Source organism: Trachurus trachurus (genome assembly GCF_905171665.1).
Source record: "Trachurus trachurus genome assembly, chromosome: 23".
In the NCBI taxonomy this organism is placed as follows: Eukaryota; Metazoa; Chordata; class Actinopteri; order Carangiformes; family Carangidae; genus Trachurus; species Trachurus trachurus.
In genome coordinates this window covers 8,994,712-9,013,041 of record NC_139912.1, presented here as the reverse complement: position 1 = coordinate 9,013,041, position 18,330 = coordinate 8,994,712, and the positions used below count along the sequence as shown (strand labels likewise).

At 41.6% G+C, this 18,330-nt stretch overlaps 1 protein-coding gene across 1 annotated transcript in view; it reads right to left on the bottom strand.

Moving 5' to 3' along the window:
* apaf1 (apoptotic peptidase activating factor 1) overlaps nucleotides 1–18,330 on the bottom strand; it is a 46,971-nt gene that overhangs the window by 7,445 nt on the left and 21,196 nt on the right. Inside the window, exons 23-26 of the mRNA XM_083999070.1 lie at nucleotides 17,959–18,090; nucleotides 17,703–17,828; nucleotides 14,911–15,036; nucleotides 13,204–13,350 (exon numbers count right to left, since the gene is read on the bottom strand). Coding sequence (XP_083855196.1) covers nucleotides 13,204–13,350; nucleotides 14,911–15,036; nucleotides 17,703–17,828; nucleotides 17,959–18,090 — 531 coding nt within the window. The remainder of the gene's footprint in view (nucleotides 1–13,203; nucleotides 13,351–14,910; nucleotides 15,037–17,702; nucleotides 17,829–17,958; nucleotides 18,091–18,330) is intronic.

Genomic DNA, 18,330 nt, shown 5'->3' with positions numbered 1-18,330 from the left:
GAAAGGAAGAAAGGAAGAAAGAAAGAAAGAAAGAAAGAAAGAAAGAAAGAAAGAAAGAAAGAAAGAAAGAAAGAAAGAAAGAAAGGGAAGGGTAGAAAGAAAGAAAGAAAGAAAGCAATGGAAGGGTAGAAAGAGGGATAGAAAGAAAGAAAGAAAGAAAGAAAGAAAGAAAGAAAGAAAGAAAGAAAGAAAGAAAGAAAGAAATGGAAGGGTAGAAAGAAAGAAAGAAAGAAAGAAAGAAAGAAAGAAAGAAAGAAAGAAAGAAAGAAAGAAAGAAAGAAAGAAATGGAAGGGTAGAAAGAAAGAAAGAAAGCAATGGAAGGGTAGAAAGAGGGAGAGAAAGAAAGAAAGAAAGAAAGAAAGAAAGAAAGAAAGAAATGGAAGGGTAGAAAGAAAGCAATGGAAGGGTAGAAAGAGGGAAAGAATGAAAGAAAGAAAGAACGAACAAACGAACGAACGAACGAACGAACGAAAGAAAGAAAGAAAGAAAGAAAGAAAGAAAGAAAGAAAGAAAGCGACAGATCCATGGAAAGAAAATCATTTGAGAGCAAAACCAAAAGATGGCGATAATAAAGAGATATCAAAAGTGGAGGTGAGAGAGAAAAGAAAATGAGCTGGTGGAGAAAAGAGGAGCTGGGGACGTACAGTAAATCTAAAAAGAGGAGAGAAATGAAAAATGTGAGAAACAGGAGAAAGTGACAATGAGAAGGAGGATGGCGAAGTCCTGGAGTGAAGAACGCAGTGTGAAATCTGGTGAAATGAACTCTTTCTCACTCAAAACCCAGATGCAGATTAAAAGCAGAACAGAGCTGATCTCAGACCAGCGAACCAGGTGGTCCAGCAGCAGTCTGATCTCTGAAGACCGACATGACGTTACATCACAGAGACAAAAACAGGAGAGATAACGTTTATCTTATCGGCACTGTGCTGCTAAACCGTATGTTCATTATATATTTACTGTTACGCTCGACAGGTGGTTTCCTTCCCTCCACAGTTTTTTTAGTCTGTAGTAGTCATCAATTTCTCCTGAGCACATCAAAATGCTGATTAAAAATGCTGAGAAAAAAAAATGAGGTTTGCCTCACCGAATGCTATTTGTTAAAATAGCTTTGACATTTTGGAAAATACAACTTTGCTCTCAGGGCAATAGTTACATAAGGAAATCAATAGCACTCTATTACCATGTGCTCTTGGCTTAGCCTAGCATCAAGACTGTATTTCAGCTTCCTTTGTCCACCTGTTTCCAAAGAACAGAACCCCTCAAGCTTATTCACTGCCATGTTATATCATATGTTGTATAGCAAAACATAAATGTATAGTATAACGTGTAGTACTTAATACTTGACGGTGAGATTTTGATGATTTTGAGTTATGGCATCTTTTTCTGGAGCATATTTTACTGTATTGGTTGAAATCCTCTTCACACATCCTCTCCGAACCAATTAATAAATTGCTTTTTCACAACAACTGAAAAATGTCAGTCACCTGTGGAACGGACAATCCTGTCAAGACGCCATCCAATTATTTTGATCACTACGAACAAATTCATTGGCTTCAGGATGCGTCGATCAAACTGCTATCTGCCCCTCCCTCACCTCTCTTCTTGCACTAACCACATACGTACATGCTCAGAGTCTTCAACAAATTACGATACGGAAAAGACGACACCAGAGCCAGAGTTTGTGCTGGCTTGCTAAATTCAACGAGACAGTTGTAGCAACGTTGTGACAGAAAAGAACAAGCATTGTGCGTTTCTTCAGAGAAAAGTCTGAAAAAAGGGGCTTGAACTTTTGAATTGTGTATTTTCTAAATGCGGCCTGCTCGAACTGTTTTTCCAGGATCTCCTTCTCTACCTTTAACAGATCACAGACTGTGTGATGATAGAAGGAGGATGAAGGAGGAGATTCAGATGAATGAACCCAGTCTGAAAACGTCCTCCGAGATGGGAAAAGGGTAAAAATGAAGTTAAAAAAACTAGTAAAATATAAGAGTTTATGATAAATCCTACTGTAAAAGAGATAAGACAAAGAGCATGATGTGTGTACAGTACAACCAGGTGTTTTATCTTCCTCCATCTCCGCTCTTCCTCATTCTGTCTCCGTGTGATTCGCCTCTCCAGCCAGAAAGAGAGACAATTAACCCCGGCTTAATGAGCAGCGCAGGGGAAACAACTGCCTCCCAGAGACAGATAAATATTTCACCAGCCCGTGTTTATACCCCGAGCCTGACAACAAGAGCACAGAAACCAGGCCACGCTCGTTCCACGCTCAACTCTCTCAAAGATCTTCACTCGCACGCTTCGTCTCGTGCATGTGTGAGAAAGAGAAAGCACAGATTGAAGGACACGTAGAAACTATATCTACTCTAGCTGCATTTTGAACACATGAAAAAGAACATGTGCTTGGAAAGATGAACATTTTTTTAATAATTGCAGGAGAAGGAAAAAGAGAAATTGGTGGAAAACAGAACAATGGATCATGAAAAACGATACGTGCACTTTCAAGGAGCTGTTTTGCATCTTATAAGTGTGTGAAGTTATTTTTGGAGGTGGGTCTGCTGATATGTTGGAGCAGCACTGCGGGGTACTTACTTCTGAAGCAGCACAAAGAAAGAAGAAAAAGAAAAAGCAAAGCGCTCAATGAAATCAAAAGTGTGAACGCCGCCTGAACTGACGCGGTGGCCTGTTACAAGGACGGAGTTATTTCAATCTCTGGACGACGTTTGGAGAAAGTAGTAGTGAGGGAGGACAGGGATGAAAGGTAAAAGCAAAAAAAGGGTGCATTGTCGACTTTTAACCAACATAAAGCTGCAGTAATATCAAAGAGGGGGAGATCGATGTCCAGGAAAGTGCTTCAAGGAGATTAAATTAAAGGTTAACGAAGCCCACAAGGAAAATCAGTCCAGACTGTTGCAGAAACTTTTCCTCAAATTACATTAAAAGTACAAAAGGAGAAAAACAAGGGAAAAGATACACTGTTAATGAAGTGGTTGCACAATGTGTTTATAAATAATGAAATAAAATAAAGGATGAACTGGACAGATGTGTGTCAAATGCCACAAACACGTGCACACAAACACACATGTATGTCAGGACCAACACTGTAGAAATGTGACACAGCAGTGGAAGCTGGACTGTGTGAGTCTCAGGCTCAGTCAGACAATGTGACAGTTTTACAGGAAAGCTGTCATGAACACTTCAGTCTGAGTCTACAGAGCGCAGATGGATTTTTTAACATTTAAGTCAGTGTGGTCATTGAAAAATAGATTTTTTTTATTCTGGGGCAAGAATCTATGTTCTGGATGAATGAATACATAGCAGGCGCAGCTGTAAAGATAAATCAATTACTTAATCAATCAAATGGTTGGTCGAAGCCTATTTTAAGAATCTAATTTCATTTCATTCATTTTTTTTTCTCTCAATTATGAGGATTCAGTTTCATCTTTGTCATAAGTGATAGTAATTTCAATATCCATAGGTTAGTTTGGATCAGTAGGTAGACAGGACAATCCATGGACTTCACTTCACCTTAGCCTGCTCGACTAATCAATGAAATTATCTGTAAACCTCTGTAGCTCTGCAACTGCAAAGAGAACATGACAACTATGTAACTTTGAATTTTTACACATTTTAGCTGCTGTTTCTATGGTTAAACATTTAAACAACCGATCACAACTATTGGCCAATAGATTGATTTATAATTTTAGTATTATCAACAAATTTGGGAGTAGATTCTGTCCTAATTTTTTAAGATGCAACTCACATGAAACCCCCCAAAGGTAAAATGACAATAACAGTTTGAATCTCGTCACTTGTCATCGGCTCACAGGTCATTAGCTCTGTTTCTAATTTTAACTTTTTCCTCAAACATAAACTGTCACATTTAAAAATAAATCTGTCAATTAAAACAAACTGCATTTCCTGATCTTTGTTGTGTTGTCTTCTTCTTTTTCTTCTTTCTCTCTGACACTGCACCACAAAACTAAACTACTTGGTTTCTAAAACGGAAAATGTTTTTTTCGCACACATAACCTGCTTTTGTTGTTATTTCCAACCAACAGAGGCTGCATATGCAAAAAAAAAAAAGTTATATTTATGACTTCACAAACAAAAACAGACCTCAGGCGGAGACACCTACAGTCAACTTGGACTGACGGATGAGAGAAGGCGCTGAGGGAACATGGAGACACATTTACTTATGGCTTAGTCAGTGTCATTATACAAGAGTCTTGACTCCTTGTTACCCCCATCCATCCCTCAGAGAGGTAATTGCATTTCCTCTCCCCTCTGCTCCCTGCTAACCAACTGTTTCTTAATCTTTGACGGATTCGCCGTCCATCAAACGTCCCTCGAGGAGAAGGTCAGCGCAACCTTCACTCCTCATTTCCTCACGTCACGCTCCACTTTGAGCCTCGCTTTTCAGAGCGATGACGGCCTCTAATAGTTCACTGGCCGCCGCCGAGGTCTTGTTAAAGATATAGTACGCTTAACAATGACGGCTCTCGGGCTGAAAGAAGCAAGAAGGAGGGAGGCGATGGAGGCGGCAGCAGCGTGACTGAAGGGTGAAAGCAATCTCAAGTGATCCGAGAGAGCTTTAGGCTGACCTACTGTACAAAAGTAAACATCAAAAAAGAAAAAAGAAGTAAAACATAGAGAACCACAGTGCACAGGGTCGTGAGTGTGGAAATAGGAAGAGAAAAAAAAGATTATGAGAGAGAGAGTGAGCTCCAACCATGAGGTCACCAAACTGGACCGACAGGTGAAGGAAACGACAGCAGAAAGATGAAAAAACACGTGTGAAACAGAGAGATAACAGTGGAGGAAAACCCAGGAAGAGGAGGTCTGATGGGAACTCGGAGGCAGAGGAACGAGGGAGGAGGAGGAGAAGGAGGAGGAGTGTAAGAAGAAGGTGCGATAAGGTGAAATTGTGTTTCTCTCTTTCTCCTCCATCACAAGCTCGGCTGATAAGTGATGTCTGACAACACTGGTGGCAGGAGAGAACTGTCATCTGAAACACTCCCATCCGTCTGGGGGGAAGGGAGGAAAGGGAGGGAGGAGTGCACTGTTCGGAGGAGAGTGTGTGTTTGTGTGTGAACATGTGGTGTGTAATGTGTGTGCAGGAGCGTTGATGAGTCAAAATAAAACAAAACAATGAAATAAAAGAGAGGAAGAAACTTACTGCTGGTAGGTGATATGGCTGCTGCAGTGTGAACGAGTGCAAAATTCAAATCGTAGCCTATAGTACAGATCATATTATCCATCATACATAAAGAAAACTGTTTGTTTGGTTTTTATAAGTGAAGATAAAAAGGCAATAAACAACCTGTCCAACTGAAATCATATACAGTATCACATACTGTATCATGGTATCTGTCAAAAATAATCTAAATATGATTTTCCTAACTTAAAGGAGCATTTCAGGTTTTCAAACTGACTCCTCTATATAAATTGTATTATTATTACTGTCCTGCCTCAGGCTTTGAGTTGATTTTTGATCGTATTTGATTATGTTTGTGAGTTTGTGAACTTATATACTTTGTATGCGCTAAAATACAACGTAGGTTGTTGGAAGAATTGTTAAAGGGATAGTTCAACATTTTGGCAAATTGATTGCCATAATCTCTATATAGGCTTAAGAGTTGTTTTTGAGGAAAATACAGAGGCTGCTTGCCGAAAAACTGCCCCCGACGGGAACGCGCATCAGCGGTTTTGCGTGAAATTACCTCAAAAAACAACTCCGTCTTGTAACGTTCTGTTATTATCTCATAGCGTGGTGAATGTGCAGGTCACAACTTGTCCACCAGAGCGTTTGGAGTTGTTAGATTGTGTATTTGATGAGTTTGATGAGGGAAACGAGCACAACTAAGATGATTCCTGATTCCTGCACTTATTGAAAAGAGTTTATCTTGCTGCTTTCCACATGATGAGAACAGTATAATTAATTACTAGTGATTGTATCCTGTTGGGTTATATATCAATGAGCTGGTCCGGCTGCTCTTCTAACACACACATGAGGACGCACCCATAGGATACTGCAGAATAAATGTATTTGCTGCAGGATCATGCTATATGACATCATTTGGTTTTATTCTATTACAGCCCGGTCACATAAATTCAATTTAACGACCTGCATGGATTTACTCTGCTGCCCCTGCACAACAACCAACCGACCGATCCATTGTTCATGGTAATTCAGTCAAAATTAATTAAATTTGCCATAAATGTTTCCTGTTTTAAATGCTACTGTGCACCCAATGAAATTAGTTTTCCCATTTCGTATCATGCATGCTCCGTCTAGTGTACTGCTGTTTTGTTTTGTTTTTTTACTCTAAATAAAGACTTGCATCCTCAGATAAAGCGCCGTTATATCCACGCAACCTCTGTGTCTTCTGGATTGAGACTCTACTGTGTAATCTACTGTTGAGTGGTTGATCAGCCTGTCAGGTCGCCGTCGTCCCGACTGACAATACAAACACAAATACAGGAGACTGAAAACAGAGCCGGCAACACATTTGACGCTTTTTGTGTTTTTTTTTTTATGCTTTGAAATGAAGCACGACTCTCTCTCCCCCTCGGGGGGTTTGAGGGCATAAAGAAGTGATGTGGAAATCAGTTGCTGCATATTTTCCACCAGAGTAAATATATATTTTCTCTACCATATGACCCCTGGGCTGCTCAGTAGAGTGGTATCACATCACACGTTATTTTGCAGCAAAATAAACAGAATAAACAAACAAAAAAAAACTACATGTTACACAAATCACACAGTTACACCTCAGCCAAATCCAGATTTACACCTGAGAGCTGCATATTGGTAGCCTGGCTACCACCGGTCCTCATCTCAATGTAGATTGAGATTCGGTCTTGGAACAACCTGTTAATTTTTTCTTATTTGAGGCGTGGTTAACGAAAGCCCAGAGCTGTTTATTGGGCGCTACGAATGTCTATCAAACGCGTCTGTACGTAGCTTATAGCCAATCGTATCAATCGTACCCGATGACGTATGTACAGCGACAGAAATCCACTCTTTTTTCAAAATAAACTTGCGGTCTAAACTACTTAAAACACTTTCTAACACTGCCTCGAAAGGTAAAGCGCCTGCCGCCATGTTGGATCTAATACATCCATGTGTTGGATCGACAAGATATCAACAAAGTCGCAAAGTCGTCATCGTCTTGCTGCCCCCCTCCCCGTTCTGTGATTGGCTCCCTCAACAAAATTGGGTCCATGGTTTCCAGGCTGACTTGAATGAAAGGCAGCATGGGTATACTCAGGCTAGCTTATTAGTAACCAAGCAGGAAAAGTGTGTGTTCAAGGTTAACCAATGACACCAGTGGTCTGTATTCAGTGGGTTTACATTTTCTCATCCATCTCTTTGATTGTTAATTTGTGGAAACTCACTGGTAATGCCCTTTTTTAAAACATTCAGCAGCAGATCCCACTGAAAAAAGGAGGATTAACAGATCTGAGCCGTCCCTGCTGTGCTGACGAGATGCCACCTCAGTCTGACAGCTGGTTTAGTGAAACAGACCTGAGGAGATATCGATTACGGTTAAATGAGTAGAAGAGTCTCCTGTGTGCGTCGTTTGGGTTTTTGAATGAGGCGGATCGGCTTCAGTGTTAATGGAGAGGAATTTCTTTCTGAGCTTTTTTTTGTGTTTTTTTTTTTTTTAACGACAGCTTGGTGTGAATTATTCTGGGGCTGCTGGGCATGTGTGTGTTCCTGCAGTCAGGATGAGCCTTTTCACACCTGCCGCCTCCCCCCTCGGATCGTGGCGCTGTGACAGATCGACTCACTGCCGTCTGATGAGTGTGTCCTCGAGTGTGTGCGCGTGTGTGTGTGTGTTTTAGTGTGTGTGAGTCAGTCGAGGGCCAGGTGTGAGACAGGTACAGCGTTTCCTGGCAGGACCCAGAACAGAGGGAAAGGAGGACTGATGGGAATCAGTGTAGGATGTAACAGCTTCTTTCAGAGGGGCCGGACGGCACCACTTCATCACACCGCCGCAACACACACACACATAAAACACACAAACACACACATTTATCTGCTCACATGCTTACCTAACCTACCTAACGCAGCAATACGAGCACTTATGCTATGTTTTTATTATGTAAAGTGAAACACGGGTGATAAGAAGCGTAAAGAAATGTTTAATTAAACGCTCTACACAGGTAACTACACACACACACACACCAGGGGATTGGACAAGCACATATACCCCCACACAATAGCCTGCTGCTTTTAATTACACTCACACCCATTCACCCGACCATGCAGAGGGAGGGAGGGAGTGATAAAAGAGAGGCGGAGAGAAAGGGAGAGGAGCCTGAGAGATGATTAAGGCAGAAGTACTGACAGAGACGAGTAAAAAGAACAAAAAAAAAACACAACGACAACCCACTGGGACGAACGTGAACGCATCACCAAAGAGACAAATAGAAATAGGCAAAACAATAAGGAGTCCTCACGCTACGAGCTTCACGCTGCATCATATCAACTGAGAACCATGGGAGATATCACCCTCTGTCACTTCTCCTGCTCTTATCCAACCCAGTAACAACATCATCCTGTTTAGCAGCTGCAACACAACACAACAGCAACACACACACACACACACACACTGAGTCATTGTGCACAACAAGGGGGCTTCTGATGTTCAGAGCGGCTCTCGGAGAGAAGATCTGACTGAGAGCTGAAAAACTCTCCGGTGAATCACATCATGATAAGAAAAAGAAAAGAAAAAAAAAAACATGCTTTCTGCTTCATTTTTATTTATTTTTTCCCCCCCAGAAATCCTCCTCCAGGAGTCCCTACCGTCAAAGCTGCTTTAACATACACTACACTACACTACTCTTTTTGTTTTGTCTTTGTTACGTAACAGTAGTCTGCTGTAAAAGAGAAGCACCTCTTCTGAATCAGGACAGATCTGCAGTGGATCTAGAGCGCAATCACCGAAATCATCATCCTAATAATAACACAATCCCTTAAAGAGGCTGTGTTTACGTTAACGCACAATAATCCGTATTAATATCATCTTGCTGTATTTACAAATAGCCCCTCGAATGGATTTGCGACAGCCTTCGGATTCTGTTTGTTCTCCTGTACATGAGAAAACAATTTACTGGAGCTTAGGACTGCAGATTGTTGTTTATTTGTTCTGCCTAATAAAGGTTGGCAGCACCAAATCCTGCATCGCACTGTACTAAAGGACATAAACGCAATAACAGTAACACAACATTTCAAAGCAAAGACATAGCACCTTGAAAAGTTATGAGCAACGTCTCTGCGGACAGAGAAGTGTTAGATTTAATTTCACAGCACCGACGACAACCCGCGAGGGAAATATCCAACTCTTTAGCCACTAAATGCCACATACAGTAGTTTTTTTAACTGTTCGAGTCGATGCTGGTCAGTTTCACTGTTGTACATCTAGAGACTAGATGTTCAGTGTTGGTTCTTTTATACAGAATCAGATAAACCCAGTTTTCCAGACTATGAATGTCTTGGAAGAAGATGCACAGCTATTTCAGGCCATGTGAGTTTGACCAGTTACTAGTCTGTGTGAGGTTTTATGCTGAAGTTGTGACATGAATATCAGCGGGTGCATGGCGTATAAAATAAATTAGCTACACTTTTGTTTATAGGGGTGTAAACAAATATTGATACACTGAAATATACAGTGATTCCACAAAACTGAATAAATACCACACATATCACCACAAAACTGCTTTGTTTATTGCTCGTGCACACAGAAATAGTAAAGTTTCTTCATTATTTTCAGATTTGTCTAAACGGTGATAGTGGCGTGGTTACGTGCTGGTTTTCTACAAGGCAATTTGTTCTATAGTATCGCAGTATATCACAATATATCGCATCGTTGTTGCCCTTGCATCATGATATCGTTTTTCTAGCATCATTTTACCAAGTGTACATATATTTCTAACTTCTTTAATTAAAAAAAAAAAAGAAAAAAGTTTGCACCACACATTCACAGATTCACAGATTTCATGGTTTTGCAGCCAAACTTCAATATCAGTCAGTCTACGTCTATGATTCAAAGGCACATTTGACACAATCCCACTGATCCTCCATAATGAAATCTCTCCCTTACACCAGCTGAGGATAAATACAAACCAAATACCCTCATGAGGACGTTCAGATGATTGCCAAGCCTTTTTTTTTCTTTCTTTTTTTTGCCCAAGACTGACAGGAAAATAATTACAGCATTTCATTTTCATTCAGCTTTTATTCCTTTTCTTTCTATTTATTTGCCCATGCTGCTCCTCCTGGTTCATATTTGTATGGAAATGCCACTTCCTTCTCATTGTCATATCTTACGGCTCAGAGATATGAGAGAAGATGCCAAAGTGTTTACGAACAGAACAGGTGTGTGTGTGAGTTTTATTTTTCTTTTACCTTTATTTTGTTAACTGTACAGTAAAAGCATGGCAACATGCCCTGGCAGTGGCAATAATCATTAAAACAGATAGACAGCTAGATTATTATCTTGCTTCCTCACTCTGCAGGCCGTATTATCTGTCATAAGTGGTACACACTCTGTCATGGTAATTACTGTGACGGACAGGATGGCCTCTCGTATCTGTCCGGCCGACACACAGTGCGATTAATCAATCAAAGCTCCCGACTCCTGGGGTTCATCCCTTAAGACAGGCATAATAATCCATCACTGCTCCTCACATGCACGTGCTGATCCATCAAGTCAACATCGCTTTGCTGAGCGACAGAGTGAGGGGAAGAAAGTCTACGAAACGAAGTAATGGAGCGATCTAGAAGCTGATTCCCACAATAATTATGACTGTCATGGTAATGTAATGGAGAGACGGAGGCTGATGAGCGCGACACCAGCGAGAGCAGGCGTAAATATAAAGCTTATTAAAAATAAAAACAAGCAAACAGAAGACTCTATTAGAGGACTTCAAAAGCTGTTAGCAGATTGCTTCCCAATTTGGGCACAGTTTAAAAAGGCTACAACAAATAAAAATCAAATTAACAAACACATAAATTAAAAATTGCACAGAAATGGAAGCAAATAGGAAAAAGAAGTATTTATAATTTTATGTAAAACAGTGAATGAAGAACTTGTACTGTATCTACATAACTAAAAACCTCACAGCAGCAGAGGTAGTTCGCATAAAAGTTATACTGACAAGAGTTAAATGTTTTGTTTATTTTCCAATTGAACATATTTAAATATTTTAAATGTAAAACTGGAAGTCCATAGAGATATTTTTCGTTTTCTAACGTTTATAAACTTCTGCTACAGTGTGATTAAAGTAATAATTTGACATTAAATTTGTCGCTGGAGCAACTGTATCATGCTGGGAGTGACATGAAGTTCAAAGTGATTAGCTTAGCTTAGCACTTATACTGTAAATGACGTCACTGTGCCCACACAAGAAATACTCACAGCTCATAATAACAAGAAACCTCATGTTAATGAGGTAAATTACTGGTAAATTAGACAGAACCAGGGCAGAAACCATGATAAATGTGTTAGAAATGTTCCTTTCGGCTTCAGGGAATCATATATCTCAGCAGAAATATTGTGATATAATGTCATGTATATACAAATAGTTTTTCCAGCCCTATTAACAGATGATATAATGCAGCCAAAAGTGCATGTTACTCCCTGCATCATCGTTAGCTTGTAAAAAAAAACTGTGAATTCAGACTTCAGGCCTATATTCTCATATATGATGTCTGGTGATCTTTCAAGCACCTCGTCTTTCTGTTTAAGAGCTTTCTGAGAGCTTTTACTCTGCCCTTTACACCGCAGAAGAAGGAGAAAAAAATAACGTGATGAGTCTGACAGCTGAGAGTTTACATCTTCAGAACATCATCTTCTATTATGAAATATTATAAAAAGAGACGGTGTTACATAAAAAAAATAAAAGAACAGAAAAGAAGACGCACATTTTGAGGTTTCATTACCTTTGAGCTCATTTACAGGCTTTATGATCTTGTCAATAGTGATTCTGCTGTGGATGAGATTACAGTATGATGCGTTCATGTCCATCTCTCTATAAAAACAGCCTGAACAGCAGCATCCATCCATCCATCCATCCATCCATCTCAACAGTAACCGACCCACACAGGCAGGTATAAACAAAGACACACACATGCACATATTCATGCACACTAGCGCACAACCCCACACACACAGTATCAGGAGTAATCTGAGATATAAAGCCTCATCGATCAGAACTGCTCTCTCTCTCTCTCTCTCTGGAGGATTACATCATTGCCCAGCAAATAGCCAATCATAGGCCGGCTGAGACTGTCCGCTCTGTGACCCCATCTCCTGTAAAACTAAAGGCAATAAAAGGTGTACACACACACACACACACACACACACACACACACACACACACACACACACACACACACACATACACACACACACTATTCCAGTCACGTCACAAGGAGGCATTGATATCATTCTCCAGGGTATTGAGTGTTTTTATGTAAACCTGAGCCACTGCGACAGCAACACTGGTGTATGTTGGTTTTTCTTTTCTTTTGTATTGTTTCCACTGTAACACAAACATCTCTCAATCGATAACACAAACACATCAGATATTGATTAAGATAAAAGAAAGGTAGTAATTATGCTATTATGCTAAAGTGTATAATGAGAATATGAATGGGCAGGAGACGGGATATAGTAATGTATTATACAGTTATATATCAACAAGTCACTTTCAAACTAGATTGCACCTTGGGAAGTGAATAAATCACAATATTTAACATATATTTTGCCATTTAACATAGGACAAATTGCTAAATAGAAAACCAAATTAGGTAATAACAAGTAATTGCGTCATAATGTCTAGAAATAGCCGGTCAATTTCATAGTAATGTCGAGAAATATAGCCAAGAAATAACGATAGATTGCGTAGAAATAGCCCAGAAATAATGAAAAAGGATGAAAAGAATGCGTAAACTTTGAAATTGAGCGTTATTTCTTGGCTATTTCTTGACGTTATCACGTAATTATCACGCGGCCTGTAAATTAAAGGTTACCCAAAATTATTCTAGATTCATGTTTCCTCTTATATAAATGCTGCTGCAGAAAGTTTGACATGTTTTCTTGGAACATATTAACTTCATTTGTGCCTCTTGAACTGTGTTTCTACTCTAATTCCTAATCATCAACCAATACGATCCATGTTTGTTACCGTACCTTGATGTAGCCACCAGTAGAAACCAGGAGCGAGTTGTCCGGGGAGAAGTGCATGTCGGTGACCCAGCCTCCGTGGAGCGAGTCCATGCCATCTTTACCGTCCCGCGAGCAAATCTTCAGCAAAGCTCCGTCCTTGACGCTCCAGAGCTGAGACGGACAGAAAAAAAAACATCATAAAACAACTAATCAAGTAAAAGCCACAATATATAATAGAGACAAATGACAAATGGTGAAATCAAATCAAATAATAAAAAAAAACTTCCTGTCACCAATTTCACTAACTTGGTAAATTTTTCAGTTGCCACAGAAACAGTGTGATAACAGGTGGTCACATATTATGAAGGACGGTCTCCTTCTCTATCAGATGCGACTAAAATGCTCATGTCATGTGACAAAAACGTAACACTCGTCAGAAATGAAACTTTTTGCGGTCGATAGAAAATGAATTTACACAAATCTGCGCAAGAAAGTACCCATAATGCACCAATTATGTAACGAAATGTCAGGGAACGCTGACACCGGTGCATCACATCACATCAACACATCATCACCATGTCGATTTTGCAGCTGTTACGCAACTGTTCACATGCCACGCTGCCTTGACAATGACACATCACACACACACACATGCAGCTATATTTAACACTTGGCGTGCTTTTTTTGTGCCGAATGACTCAGATTTGTTTCCATAGAAACAAGGGGTGAGATTTCAGAGTGGTTTTATGTAATTGGATGTGATGGATTGGGCCATTTCTTTGGATAATGGAGCGGGTTCGGTGGCTCGGAGGCCACCAGAGGGCATTAACCCTTCGCCGACTGATGATGATGCTGATGCTGCACAAGCACCATGCGTCGCTGCAGGCTGAACAACGGCGGGTGACTTCTCCTCATCTTCCTCTAACGCTGTCTAACTTTTTATTCACTGTGTGTTTATGTATGTGTGTGTGTGTGTGTGTGTGTGTGTGTGTGTGTGTGTGTGTGTGTGTGTGTGTGTGTGTGTGTGTGTGTGTGTGTAGATGAATGGTGCCCAATCCCAAAGCCTTGGGGATCCAATTTGGCAGCCTCGAGTCCTCTCCTTCACCTCCCACTGTCAGACATCTCCTCCTCCTTCCTGCTCCCTTCATCCCAACTTGTCACACAACCTGCACCCCCCCCTCACCCACCCCCTCTCTTCCTTTCATCCCCACCCCCCCCACCCCCCCCTCCTCTGTACACTGCAGCAGCAATCATGCTGTATTAGTAAGCACTTTATCTAAATGAGCGATAAGGTGTAATTATGTGGTGATGTCTTGGAATAAATGGTGACTGCTGTAATTGCATCTTTTTTTTTGTGCGCGTGTGTGTTGCACAACAAATTAGATGGTTTAAGGCCTTGTCATACCTCTCCTACTAGCAGCATAATATAATTTGGTGTGGTTGATATTGAGGAGGGAGGATGAGTCAGTCTTTCCTCACCTGCGCCATCATTTATTACTGATTACCTCCATCAGTCCCTCCACTCTTCTCTTCGCTGCTTCAATTTCTCCATAATTCCTTAAAAACCCTCTCTCCACTCAACATTCATGCATTTTGGCAGCACTTAACTGCCAAAATGCTTTTTTCCAACAGTAAAAAAAAAAGCCTAATGAGCCTAAATTCCTAGATCTGCAACTAATGGTTACAAATGAAAAGTTGAACAGTTGAATTGCCTTTTAAGTTAACACTCACCCGGATCTCTCCGTTGTCGTCTCCGGTCGCGAGGCGTCGGCTGTCCCAGGAGAATCGGCAGCTTCGGACGCAATCCTGGTGTCCGACCAGTGTGTGGACGCACTGCCAGGACTCGCAGCGCCACAACTAAGAGTAGAAAATAAAATAAAATAAAATACAGACATAAAGACAGGAAAGAAATCAGTACGTATATTATGTATGATGTACAAAAATCTGCATGTACTGCATAAAACTGAGCTTTATGTCTCTAATCTGTGTGATTTATTGTAGATGGAATATGAAATCAACATTGCCGTGTTTACCTGGGAGTAATAATAGAAGAAGGATAAAGTAAGTTTTATTTGGTCATGACCTGTGTACGGGTGCTGTGTATTATGTATTTGTGTATATTAAGTGAATTCCATCTGTTGAGAAGGGGGGGAGATAAAATGCAAATCGAATAAACTGAACTGAACTGAAAAAAAAGAACTGAACTATGAGGATAAATTCGGGGCTAGTGTTATTACAGCACTGCATAAGAATGATGCAACTGTTAGTTAGCGCGCTCCCACTCTGCTCTTGTCTTTCCCTCACTTCTCTTTTTTGGATTTCCCTTTTTATCTTCCCTCCAATCTCTGTCGCGCGCTCGTTGGTCTCTATCCCAGTCTTCCCTCCTTACCCCCGGTTGCATCCTGTTCTGCACAGAAAATAACACAGCTCATAATTAGACACTTCATTTGGCAGCCCCCCCTAACTACGTCTGTGCAACAAAGTCCCATTCATCTGAAGGTCAGCAGAGAAAGAAGGAAAAAGAGAATAGAAAAAAAGAGGGGGACGGAGGGAAAGAGAGAGATGGAGGAAAGTGGAGAATGAGAGGAATAGAAAAATACAAAAACCTTCCCTCAACAAAGACGCTCATGGCTGAGCCTTTCGGTTTGACCTTAGATAGATGGAGACCAGGGACTCTGGTGTCGTGTGTGTGTGTGTGTGTTTTGAGCGACCAAAGACCCAGCTCGGTCTGGAGAGCAAAGACTATGAGGCTGGCTGCTAACCAGCCTCACAACACACACACATTCATACACACACACATTCACGCACACACACCTCAATTATCATCTTTGCCAAATCCATAAAACACACATTCTCTCTCTGACAGAAGCCAGGTTGGCTGGCGACCCAGTGGCTGTTCTCTACAGTAAAGTGTCGACCAAATCCAAATTCCCGTGTGAAACTTGGTGGCAGTGGCGCTCGATCAACTGCTTTAACTAACGGCCGAGAGACGGAGAGAGAGAGAGAGAGAGAGAGAGAGAGAGAGAGACTTTGCATGGATGCTCGGGTGAATATTAGATGGAGGAGTATAACCCTAAAACTGAACCCACAATCAATTATGATCCAATAAAAATGAGTGGCAGCGGAAGCAAGTCCGTGTTGAGGAGTGTGTGTACAGTTTAGCTTGTACCGTTAAAGGGATAGTTCAACATTTTGGCAAATTGGCCCATTGCCATAATCCCTATAGTCATAGCAGTAGGTTCGTTACCTTTAATTGTCGGTGCAAGTTATTTTTAGAACGGCGGAGCAGAGCCGCAAGCTGCTCAGAGCTACGCTACGGAGGCTCATGGGATTTCTTGGTTTCCCTCATCAAACTCATCAAATACACAATCCAACAACTCCAAAACGCTCTGGTAGACAAGTTGTCACCTGCACATTCACCACGCTATGAGATAATAACAGAACGTTACGAGACAGAGTTGTTTTCGATTTCTGATGAGTGTTCCTGTCGAGGGCAGTTTTCCATCAAGCAATCTCTGCATTTACCTCTAAAACGACTCTGTCTCGTAAGGTTGCATTATGATCTCATAGCGTGGTGAATGCGCAGGTCACAACTTGTCCACCAGAGCGTCTTGGAGTTGTTGGATTGTGTATTTGATGAGTTTGATGAGGGAAACCAAGAAATCCCATTAGCCTCCGTAGCGTAGCTCTGAGCAGCTCACGGCTCTGCTCCGCCGTTCTAAAAATAGCTTGCACCGACAATTGAAGGTAACGAACCTACTGCTAAAACTATAGGGATTATGGCAATGGACCAATTTGCCAAAATGTTGAACTATCCCTTAGAGGGCGCAGACGACGTAGAAGGAAAAGTGGTGATTTAAGAGCTTGCTTGTGGAAAAAACGCCCTCCTGAGTCAGGCAAAGTCAGGCCAAAGTCGAGCGCAGTGGTGTTGGTAAACTGCGTCCTGGCAAAAACTACATCCAGACAGAGAAGGCGGGTTTCTGGTCGCGAGCGAGTCTGCACGCCAGACTTTTGGTTCAGCAGGTCCAATCGTGCTGCCATTTTATTTTAATCAGACTAAAATGTTCAAGGAACGTGGACGTGGGCGACGTAGGGACGAGGACGGGCTGACCTGGAGCTACCTCACCAGGCCTGGGGCCAGCAGCTGCACGCTAATCTCCGAGGTCCAGCCGCCACCTCCCTTATGGGTAAACTCTTCGCCTGAGATATCACCCGCGGCAACACATCCATGTGTGTGTGTGTGTGTGTGTGTGTGTGTGTGTGTGTGTGTGTGTGTGTGTGTGTGTGCTGTAAGTAATAAGTTTGGAAGGAGGTTGGAGGAAAAGATGCCAATGTGTAATAGGTCAAGTTGTTACTGGCAGCTCAAACAGATATGTCTCATCCCATGAGTGTGACTGAGTGTGTGTGTGTGTGTGTGTGTGTGTGTGTGTGTGTGTGTGTGTGTGTGTGTGTGTGTGTGTGTGTGTGTGTGTGTGTGTGTGTGTGTGTGTGTGTGTGTGTGTGTGTGTGTGTGTGTGTTGAACCTTGGCGGTCTTGTCAGCAGAGGTAGTCGCGAAGAAGCATCCGTCTGGTGAGACATGACAGGACAGAATGGCTCCCTGATGAGCCTCGATGTCTTGCATCTTCTCTCCACTTTCCATGTCCCATACCTTATGGCGAGCAGAGAGGGAGGGAGGAAGGAGGGAGGGGGGAGAGAGATTGTTCAATATTTGATTTCACGTCACTGTCAAATGTGTTTTTCACTCTCTGTGTGTGTGTGTGTGTGTGTTTGGGCTTCACCTTGACGGTGCCGTCGAAGGACCAGGACAGCAGTTTCGTGTCGGCCGGCGAGTTGGAGAGCTGAGAGAAGCGTCTGACCTGCTCTTTGTGACCCTGAAGCACTCGACACTCCCCAGACTGCCACCGCCACACCTACAGGGAGCAAAGAGACGAAGAGGGACGGAGAATATTTTAGCCATTTATGCTTTTCAGTCATAACTAGTCCAAATAAATCAAATCGGAAAGAGCTTTTTTTCTATTATTAGTTTCATAAACATACAGTGAAGCATTTAGCATTTGGGAGGGAAATTTCCCATCATTTATAGCATCCTAACGGGAGCCCTAGGGGTCCTTGAGAGGGTTCAAGGGGGTCTTCAACACATTTTTTTCCAG